The following is an 11,346-nucleotide window of genomic DNA, read 5'->3' on the forward strand; positions in this document are numbered from 1 at the left end:
TGTTCAAGAATACCCATGCATGGGTGAAAATGGGCGCATTCGAAATAGCAGCGAGTAGAGAGAGAGAGACTGACTGATCGACAAAATCACTCTGAATGTTATTTGAAGATCAGTCAGTCAGTCACAAATTACCCATGATACATCATTCCCGGTTTTGATGCTCTTGAACGCGGTCATATCTAATTTCGACGCAAAATTTACATAGCCATTCGACTCGCGTTTGGGAGAATTTTTGCATTTTAGTTTACTCTAATTATTTCAACCTGCTAACGTTACGTTAATTATCCTAACATGCTATGAAAAGTCACTGCTGACAGTGAGATACTCACATATGCACAGCATCGACACTACTCCAGTTCATCCAGGTTTGAACCCGAAAGTATCTGTCAGAAAGGTAACAACCAACATATACATTAGCTTGGTATCTTTTTATGTACGAATGTTAAAATACTATTTCATACATTGCTGCTTTTTAAACGAATTAGCTTAGTTAACGTTAGCTAACAGTTTGCCTGTTTTTCTTTTACTTGGCCAGCGAGGGAAAAATATAAACACGTCCGTTAGCTAACGTTAGTTAGCAAACGTAGTTCGTAACAACAATTGATTAGTAAGTTAACTAACGAGCTTGCTAGTTAACTTACTAATCAATTGTTACTTACTTCGTTGATTGAAGATACAGGTAACTGCCCAAATAATGGAAAAACCGAGTAATTGAGGGATACCAAAGTATATTGATTTCTGATTTAATTAAGCAATTAACATCCCACCATGCTTAGGGTCATGTATAAAAGGAACGTTTTATTGGTCGCATAACGTTACACATATTTAGCAGATGTTATTGCGGCTGTAGCAAAACACTAACAATGCACAAATCTACAAGTAGAATAATGGAAATATTTGCCAGAGCAATGTCGGTGCGGAGTATAAATATGTATGTGTGATAGGATGTAAAATGCTGGGCAAGCCATTATTTTCGCAATTTTTGGCTACCATGCATGACAATGCCCCCACCACTGAATGATTTGATGAGCATGAAAACGATGTAAACCGTATGCCATGGCCGTTTCAGTCACCAGATCTCAACCAATTTGAACACCTATGGGAGATTCTGGAGCGGCACCTGAGACAGCTTTTTACACCACCATCAGCAACACACCAAATGATGGAATTTCTCATAGAAGAATAGTGTCGCATCCCTCCAATAGAGTTCCAGAAACTTGTCAAGGTGCATTGAAGTTCTGTTCTGGCTTGTGGTGGCTCAACGCATGTTATGTTGGTGTTTGTTTTATTTTGGCAGTTACCTGTGGTTTTAGCTACTTTAGTTATGTAGCTTGTTCAAGTTCCATTATCTGCTATTATTGTTGCAGGAAGTATAGGCTGTCTATAATGTTGTTACGTCCTCAGTGTGTGTCATTTATTTATTTTGCAGTGACAACATGAGTGAGGTAAGTCTGTACTCATTCCCTATTATTCAGACAAACACCTCTTTCCTCTCCCTTTGTCTACTGATGTGTTTACACTCTTCTGTTGCTTGACTGTACCCTACCCATATGCGTCCAGGCTGAGCAAGATAGAATAGAGATCCCTCATACCAGATGCTCCAACAATACAAATGAAGGCACAGCAGACAGCAGCAACACGTCACACCTTGATACCATAGAGGTGCTGGAGAGCAGTGAGTAAAGGCCCATATATACTCCTCTTCATGAGTATTTGGACAGTGAATCTATTTTTTAAATTTTAAATACAGTACCAGTTAAAAGTTTGGACACAACTACTCATTCCAGGTTTTCTTTATTTTTTACTATTTTCTACATTGTAGAATAATAGTGAAGACATGTAAACTATGAAATAACATGGAATCATGTAAGCAAAAAATATATTTTATATTCTTCAAAGTAGTCACCCTTTGCTTTGATGGCAGCGTTGCACACTCTTGGCATTCTCTCAACCAGCTTCATGTGGAATGCTTTTGCAACCGTCTTGAAGTAGTTCCCACATATGCTGACCACTTGTTGGCTGCTTTTCCTTCACTCTGCGGTCCAACTCATCCCAGACCATCTCAATTGGGTTGAGGTCAGGTGATTGTGGAAGCCAGATCATCTGATGCAACACCAACATTATTGGTCAAATAGCCCTTACAGAGCCCGGAGGTGTGTTTTGGGTCATTGTTCTGTTGAAAAACAAATGATAGTCCCACTAAACGCAAACCAGATGGGATGGTGTATCATTGCAGAATGCTGTGGTAGCCATGTGTGTTAAGTGTGCCTTGAATTCTAAGTAAATCACTGATGGTATCACCAGCAAAGCACCCCCACACCACCACCTCCATGCTTCCTGGTGGGAACTGCACATGCCGAGATAATCCGTTCACCTACTCCATTCACCTACACCTACTCGGCGGTTGGAACCAAAAATCTGAAGTTTTCCACTGGTCTAATGTCCATTGCTCATGTTTCTTGGCCCAAGCAAGTCTTTTCTTATTGGTGTCCTTTTTAGTAGTGGTTTCTTTGCAGCAATTCGACCATGAAGGCCTGATTTCACACATTCTCCTCTGAAAAGTTAATGTTGAGATGTGTCTGTTACTTGAACTCTGAAGCATTTATTTGGGCTCCAATTTCTGAGGCTGGTAACTCTCTAATGAACTCTGCAGCAAAGGTAACTCAGGGTCTTCCTTTCCTGTGGTGGTCCTCATGAGAGCCAGTTTCATCATAGCGCTTGATGGTTTTTGCAACTGCACTTGAAGAAACTTTCAAAGTTCTTGACATTTTCTGGATTTACTGACATTCAGGTCTTAAAGTAATGGACTGTCATTTCTCTATTTTAGCTGCTCTTGCCATAATATGGACTTGGTCTTTTACCCAATAGGGCGTGTGCAAAGGGTGGCTACTTTGAAGAATCTTTTACATTATTCTATTCCATGTGTTATTTCATAGTTTTGATGTCTTCACCATTATTCTACAATGTAGAAAATAGTAAAAAACAAAGAGAAGCCTTGAATGAGTAGGTGTGTCCAGACTTGACTGGTACTGTATATATTCAAGCATTTTGGATTTTGAGATCAAATGTTTCATATGTGACAGTACATTAGGTCACCTTTTATATTTGAGGGTATTTTCTATGGGGTGAATTTAGTGCCAACAGAGATTTGTATTTGAATCACATAATTTTGAGTCTGTGTTAAGATTTTGAATTCCATAATTTTTCCCACATTTTCTTACTTTACAGCCTTATTCTAAAATTGATTAAATAAAACCATTTCCTCATCAATCTACTACACACAATACCCCATAATGACAAAGTGAAAACAGGTTTTTAGAAAATGTAGCAAATTGATTAAAATGTAAAAATAAATACCTTATTTACATACGTTTTCAGACCCTTTGCTGGGAGACTCGAAATTGAGCTCAGGTGCATCTTGTTTCAATTGATCATCCTTGAGATTTCTACAACTTGATTGGAGTCCACCTGGAAAGGCAAACGCCTGTCTATATAAAGGTCCCACAGTTGACGGTGCATGTCAGAGCAAAAACCAAGCCATGAAGTCAAAGGAATTGTCCGTAGAGCGCTGAGACAGGATTGTGTTGAGGCACAGATCTGGGGAAGGGTACCAAAAAAATGTCTGCAGCATTGAAGGTCCCCAAGAAACCAGTGGCTTCCATCATTCTGAAATGGAAGATGTTTGGAACCACCAAGACTCTTCCTAGAGCTGGCCGCCTGGCCAAACTGAGCAATCTGGGAGAAGGGTCTTGGTCAGGCAGGTTACCAAGAACCCGAGGGTCACTCTGACAGTGCTCCGGAGTTCCTCTGTAGACATGGAGAACCTTCCAGAAGGACAACCATCTCTGCAGCACTCCACTAATCAGGCCTTTATGGTAGAGTGGCCAGACGGAAGCCACTCCTCAGTAAAAGGCACATGACAGCCCGCTTGGAGTTTGTCTAAAGGCACCTGAAGGACTCTGACCATGAGAAACAAGATTCTCTGGTCTGATGAAACTAAGATTGAACTATTTTTGTCCTTAGTGCCAAGTGTCACGTCTGGAGGAAACCTGGCACCATTCCTACAGTGAAGCGTGGTGGCAGCAACATACTGAGGATGTTTTTCAGCAACATACTGAGGATGTTTTTCAGAACCAGGGACTGGGAGACTAGTTAGGATCGAGGGTTTGAGCCAGGTCTCTTGCATGTCATGACTGTACTAGCCCACCTAGCTAAAATCCATCGAGAGGAGCTCAAGAAGTTAACAAGTCTTCATGTCTCCAGCAAGGCTACTCATTAAAAGAGCCACGTCAGTCACATTTCCCCCACCCTTTGACCTTCTCATTGAAGAGACCCATCCAAGTCACAGGACCCATGCCTAGGCTTTAGCTTGGCAGGCTAACACAGTCTTAACCTATGTAACGCCGTTTGGGTCTTTGTGTGTCAAATAACACTGGTGCTTTTAATTTCACACATCAAGTAACACTTTTATATTATAGAATGTTGTGTGTGCTGAATTTGCACGTGAAAGCCAAGCGCCACAACTACGATCAGTACCACTGTCAAAGCTGTTCAAAAAGTCAGCAAACAAGAATACACCGGCCACGAACGATATGTTTACGATACCGCGTTGGTAATAAGGCATTTTGTTCGACCGAATGGGTAAATGTCTGTGAGCATTTGAAATAAGATCAGGATAATGGATAATAAAAAAATTGAGACTTCTGTGTAGCTAGCTAACTTTGGCTTAGTAGCTAGCTAGCACCAATGCAACCAGCCTGAAAACAATGACCAGTAGAAACTGCATTTTCACTATTTTCACTATTCTTAGCAATGATTTCAAATCTAATTTTATTTCTCACATGCGCCGAATACAACAAGTGTAGACTTGTTAGGAATCCTTGTAGGTATTAGCTAGGTAGCCACTTGTTCGCCTATTGAAATTGAACTTCAGTTCATGAAAATAACTAGCCAGCTACTTAACCCTGTTGCCCAAAGCTAACGTTATAAGCAGCCAGCTAGCTTCATCTGGAGACTTGACCGGACCGGGTTATGTGTTGTGAAGCTCGCCACAATAGTGGAATTTGCGGTTCGCTTTCAAAATAAAAGTACCTATTTGAAAGTGACGCAGAAGGTTACAATTGGTGGAATCATTAGACTTGATAATGTTTAGACTAGATAATGTTGGAACGTGGAGCAATAAAATGGGGTATCGGTCTACTCGTTGACACCCACAGAACACAACTGAAGAGTTTACGCAAATATTAGCATTGTAGCTGTTATCGTGGGATTGTGACTGTGATATCACCTCCCCAGTCTGCCTATTGTGCATATTGACATTCATTTTGCACTGTACAATTTAACCTAAGGATTGGGGATCAATGAAATGGAGTAACAGTCTACTCAGTACCCAAGTGCTTTTTTTCCCAACGTCCTCCTCAGTTATCAGCAGTGGTGTAAAGTATTTAAGTAAAAATACTTTAAAGTACTACTTAAAATAGTTTTTTGGGGTGTCTGTACTTTACTATTTATATTTTTTGACAACTTTTAATTCACTACATTCCTAAAGAAAATAATATACTTTTTACTACCCAATGGTGGAACAAACTCCCTGGCGTCCCTCATGACGCCAGGACAGCGGAGTCATTCACCACCTTCCGGAGACACCTGAAACCCCACCTCTTCAAGGAATACCTAGGATAGGGTAAGTAATCCTTCTCACCCCCCTAAAAGATTTAGATGCACTATTGTAAGTGGCTGTTCCACTGGATGTCATAAGGTGTATGCACCAATTTGTAAGTCGCTCTGGATAAGAGCGTCTGCTAAATGACTTAAATGTAAAATGTAAATGTAATACATTTTCCCTGACACCAAAAAGTACTCGTTACATTTTGAATGCTTAGCAGGACAGGAAAATGGTCCAATTCACACACGAGAACATCCCTGACCATCCCAGACTCACTAAAAACAAGTGCTTTGTTTGTAAATTATGTTGGAGTGTGCCCCTGGCTGTCCGTAAATCCCCAAAATAAATAAAAGAAAATGGTGCCGTCTGGTTTGCTAAATATGTTTTTTTTTAAACTTTAGTATATTTTTGCAATTACATTTACTTTTGATAGCTTCACACAGATGGGGCCGACCACCATTAATCAAATAACTTTTTTAATAAATTAGCTAGATAACATCTAAAATACAGCTAACTATAGCTACTGAAACAGATTGTCATTTTGCTATGTTTTTGGGGAAGAAGATTGTTTGCATACATCAGCTAGCTAGCTTTTTTATGACCAGCACTGTCCAGACAGAGCTTGGGGAAGGGCAGGTGCGTGGGACAAAACTTTACCAGCATCATAGCATACTTATCGATGAATCATATGAAATACAAGTGATGGTGTTATCAATGTGTAATAACTACATACATTTTTTATGAAGGTGATAAATTAAATTGTGACGTGCAGTCATATTTAAGTCATGATTGGTCAACAAGCTTATTTGACTTGTCAAAGTGTTATTTGACGAGACCCAAAGACCCAAACGGCGTTCTATATTAACCCAGTCAGTCACATGTTACCCTTATAATTACTAACTTTGTCAAAGACTTGAAACTATGCCTTCAGGTTGCTCATCACATAAGCATGGGGCGGCAGGGTAGCCTAGTGGTTAGAGCGTTGAACTAGTAACCGAAAGGTTGCAAGTTCATATCCCCTAGCTGACAAGGTACAAATCTGTTGTTCTGCCCCTGAACAGGCAGTCAACCCACTGTTCCTAGGCCGTCATTGAAAATAAGAATTTGTTTTTAACTGACTTGCCTAGTAAAATAAAAAATAAATTTTAAAAATCACCAAACCACGCTCTTTTGATGAGTAACCTTGCTGGATCGTGAAGATTTGTATTAGTGTAGCAGATGGGGATCTGTGACTTTTTTTAGTAGTGCGATAGGCTGGAATGCTTCAGGAGGGCGGTCACGTATTTTCGAGGCATAAATCCTGAGTCTGAGTCTGTCCTTTACAGTGGTGCCACTGGACTCGGATCTACAGTTGCGCTCAGCTCAACCACTGGAGTTGTTGGGGGGTGAATGTCGCAGATGGGGGATCTGTGAAACTCAACCATCAGCCTGAAGTGTCGTCCCTTGCGCAATTGAATAAGGCCCTTTTCAATAGTGTGGTGGGTTAGAGTCCAGGGCAAACAATACATTTTTGGTCCACCAGCCACTGTGGCAGGTAGATTTAAAAATCTACCAGCCACTCAGATTTACCAGCCAAAATATTTCAAAATTACACCAAAACTCAAGTCTGAGGATTCTTTGTAATGTTTCTAAAACAGTAAATGTATTACTATGGTATATTGAATAATTACATTTTATTGTGACCTGAGTCTTTTAACTAAAATATCACAGATGAGACAAATGTTCATCTGCCCCTTGTAAGGGCAGGAGGTTACCATTGCTGTGCGCCTCAAGTCATGTTTGTGCCTGTGAGATTGTCTGACTTGTAGAAGAAGCGTTGTCTTCTCTTCCCTAGCAGTTTGCGTAGTTCTTTGACTTTGCAATTAATTTACCAGCTATGAAACACAACGGCTATAAATGTGATCATACTTTTTTTATTGAGTAATGCCCTGGTTGGAAATCTTTAGGAGGGCGGTCACGTGTTTCCAAGGCAGAGATCCTGAATTAAATTCTCGATATCAGCTGAATGAGGGGGAAGCGGTACTCTATAAGCAAGCAGCTTGTCGTCCTGTACATAAACTTCCTGAACTTATCCCTATAGGCTTTAGCTAAGTGGGCTAACAGACTTGTGACATGCAAGAGACCTGGTTCGAACCCATTCAGCCACAAGATTTAAATAGGGAGTGTAAAGGTTATCCTAAGAAGGGCTGTGACAGGGCTTTTCAGCTATACTGAACAAATATATAAATGCAACAGGTTAAGTGTTGGTCCCATGTTTCATGAGCTGAAATAAAAGATCCCAGAAATGTTCCATACGCACAAAGGTACGCTCAAAATTTGTGAACAAATTTGTTCACGTCACTGTTAGTGAGCATTGATCCTTTGCCAAGATAATCCATCCACTTGAAATGTGTGGCAAATCAAAAAGGTGATTAAACAGCATGATCATCACACAGGTGCACCTTGTGCTGAGGACAATAAAAGGCCACTCTTAAATGCGCAGTTGTCACAACACAATGCCACAGATCTCTTATTTTTGAGGGTACACACAATTGGCATGCTGACTGCAGGAATGTCCACCAGAGCTGTCGCCAGAGAATGTAATGTTAATTTCTCTACCGTAAGCCTTTGTTTTAGAGAATTTGGCAGTATGTCCAACCTCAGACCATGTGTAACCACGCCAGTCTAGGACCTCCACACCCAGGCTTCTTCACCTGCAGGATCATCTGAGATGGGCCACCCGGACAGCTGATAAAACCAAGGAGTATTTATGTCTGTAATAAAGCCCTTTTTGGGGGGGGGAACTCATTCTGATTGGCTGGGCTTGGCTCCCCAGTGGGTGGGCCTATGCCCTCTCAGGTCCACCCACGGCTGCGCCCCTGCCCAGTCATGTGAAATTGATTTAGATTTGGGCCTAATTCATTATTTTCAATTGACTGATTTCCTTAAATTAACTGTAACTCAGTAAAATCCTTAATTGATGCATGTTGCGTTTCTATTTTTGTTCAGCCTATATTCTTAGAGACCGAATACAAAATTGTGATTCTCCCTTCTGTGTTCTGCACGGCCTGTGATAATCATAGAGGGGAAAAAGAAGGCATGTCCATGTTCCAGAGTCCTCACTTTGAGGAATGTGGTCATAATAGCTTATTGCCAAAACAGTAAAAACACTTGAGCCAAATTCATAGAAAGAAAATGAATGCAATATGCCACATTTGCTTCAGAAACCGCCAGAAGCTTCTGTTAGAAGCCTTTCCTGGCTGGCATAGTACCAGGATGTTGTCTCTGGTTTTGAATCTGAATTTATAGAACTGGATTTGAAAATCTGAATCCATATGAGAAGTTGAATATATTAAACTTTGATTAACTGAAATTATTGTTTGTAAACTTGGTAGACAGTGAACGCAATATCTACCACATTGAAACTTTAATATATAAATATTGAATTTTAATATTAAATTCAATGCAAAATTTAATTCATTTCTGTTTCTAATCATGAAACACAAGTTCAATTTCTGAATTCAATTATTCAATTTGTGCATTACAAAATCAAACATAATAAATTAAATATCCTAATACAAATTCTAAACTATGGAATTCAAATACAATTGCTGTTGGCACAATTTTCATACATATGATTTACTGATTTTAGAAATGAAAGAACTATATATCTAGTCCCTCCATTTGAGGAAGTAATATGTATTTGGCCAAATTTGCTTATAGTGTATTGAAGTAGTCAATAGTTAGGTATTTGAACCCATATTCCTTGTACTCAATGACTGTCAAGCTTGTGACTACAAACTCTTTGGATGCATTTGCAGTTAGTCTTGGTTCTGTTTCAGATTATGCTTTGCCCAATTGGAACTGAATGGGGAATAGTTTTGGAGTCACTTTTATTGTAAAAAAGAATAGATGTTTTTTACTTTAATGTAGATGCTACCGTGATTACTCATTATTCAGGACTATCCGTAATCATGATAGCATCCACATTAATGTAGGAGTGTTCAGAAACGTATTGTTAATTACAATACAATTTACTCCAAAATGACACATTCACCATTCAATTCCTATTGAGCACAACATAATCTGGAACACACCCAAAATAAACTGCAAATGCATCCAACAAAGTGCTTTTTATTTCTAAACGGTAAACAGATCTGTATGAAAATACCCTCAAATAAAAGGTGGCATTGTACTATCGCCTCATATGAAACATTTTGATCTCAAATTCAGAATGTTGGCGTATAGAGCCAAATTAAAAGTTTAGGCGTCACTGTTCAGATAAATACAGTGGCGTATACCAGTAGGCTTTTTTGTGTATGCAGGTGTGATTGTTTCTCTGACCCTTTGACAGGTGATCCCTTGGTTGCGGAAGAGGAAATGGTTGATTTGACCCATCAGGTTTTTCCATCATCTTTTGTGGACCTCACCAACAACAATGACTCAATAGTGGTGAGTGCAAATCTGCAAGTAGCCAATCGCATTTAATTGTCACTTCACATGGTGTATGTGATTTTTAATATTCTCTTTTGCTGTTTGATATTGACTCAATTTCCCTGGCCTTTGTCATCCATTGCAGGTTGTAGATGAAGGTGAGTTTTTAACTGAATATCATTATCATTTAGAAATGTGATTTATATGTTGAGTTGAGGCTAGTGTTTGAATGCCTTTTGTGGGTCCAAAACAAGGTCCAAAGCGAAGACGTGACTGGGAAAGTTACGTGCTGAGCAGTGATGAAGAAGAGGCAGCTGTTATTGTTCCTGACAGTCCAGCGACAGCCCCCCTCTCCACTGCCCCTGAGCCCAGCAGCATAGCCAGGTGAGACCGATCAGACTACCCTGCTTACCTTACTATAACCTGGACAATTGTGACGGTAGCCCCACTCTAAAGGTGTGGTTAAAATGCATGGATTCTGTTGTTCACAGATCAACCCCAACAACAACCAGTTGTCCCATCTGTATGGACACGTTTGGAGAGGTAAGTCAGACTTTCACTTTTCCCTTGATGTTAAGCCTCTGGAAACTGGCTGGCTGTTGTGTGAAGCATTAATTGTGTGCACCTTGTAAACAAGCTTCTGCCGCACCCCTCAGATAATTGATGGTGGGAGAACGGTTGTCTCCTCCCAGTGTGGTCACCTGTTCTGCAACACATGCATACGTGACTCACTTGCCAAATCACAGACGTGCCCAACCTGCAGGAAGAAACTGAATCATCAGCAGTATCATCAAATTTACATCTAATCTGTGTTCCTCTTAAACATATTCCGATTGTTGGGGCTTTTTGCACATTGCTTGATGGTTTGGTTCTTTGTTTATATATGGTTTAATGGTCTTGTCATTTATGTCTTAAATTTGTACAAATGGGATTTTTTTTTTACTGGCCACATGTGGGTTTAACACATTTGAGGGAGGAGAATGTAACCAATCAATCATACACGTCGTTGTACGATTGCCTCACTGTACACTATGAAAGTGTATTATGTACAACATTTTCATCTAATAGTTGTGTTTTAAATGTGTTATGCCTGTGTTTAGACCATCTAGATTACATTTCACTGTTGTGACCCAAAGCGTTCTTGAGAGCTCAAAGAAACGCAACTATTTCGTTTGTCCATATGTATTGTTTATAAATAAATAAAGTATTTGTTTTTAGCCCTTTCTGTGTGTTTAAAAAAACTTTTTTTATACATATTTATTAGTTCA

At 39.8% G+C, this 11,346-nt stretch overlaps 1 protein-coding gene across 3 annotated transcripts; it reads left to right on the forward strand.

Moving 5' to 3' along the window:
- The first annotated feature begins 76 nt into the window (after positions 1–76).
- On the forward strand, positions 77–11,301 carry LOC118368250 (E3 ubiquitin-protein ligase RNF4-like). 3 transcript variants are annotated; one of them, XM_035752205.1, is made up of 9 exons: positions 77–394; positions 1,070–1,225; positions 1,430–1,445; positions 1,561–1,675; positions 9,999–10,096; positions 10,224–10,236; positions 10,333–10,462; positions 10,570–10,621; positions 10,735–11,301. In XM_035752205.1, the coding sequence occupies exons 3-9, from the start codon at positions 1,437–1,439 to the stop codon at positions 10,882–10,884; spliced, it is 567 nt and encodes a 188-aa protein (XP_035608098.1). In that variant the 5' UTR covers positions 77–394; positions 1,070–1,225; positions 1,430–1,436; the 3' UTR covers positions 10,885–11,301. The 3 variants fall into 3 exon arrangements, with proteins under 3 accessions (XP_035608098.1, XP_035608097.1, XP_035608096.1); XM_035752204.1 differs by lacking the exon at positions 1,070–1,225; XM_035752203.1 differs by lacking the exons at positions 1,070–1,225; positions 1,430–1,445.
- Positions 11,302–11,346: the final 45 nt, after the last annotated feature.

This window comes from Oncorhynchus keta, chromosome 35 (genome assembly GCF_023373465.1).
Source record: "Oncorhynchus keta strain PuntledgeMale-10-30-2019 chromosome 35, Oket_V2, whole genome shotgun sequence".
Lineage (NCBI taxonomy): Eukaryota > Metazoa > Chordata > Actinopteri > Salmoniformes > Salmonidae > Oncorhynchus > Oncorhynchus keta.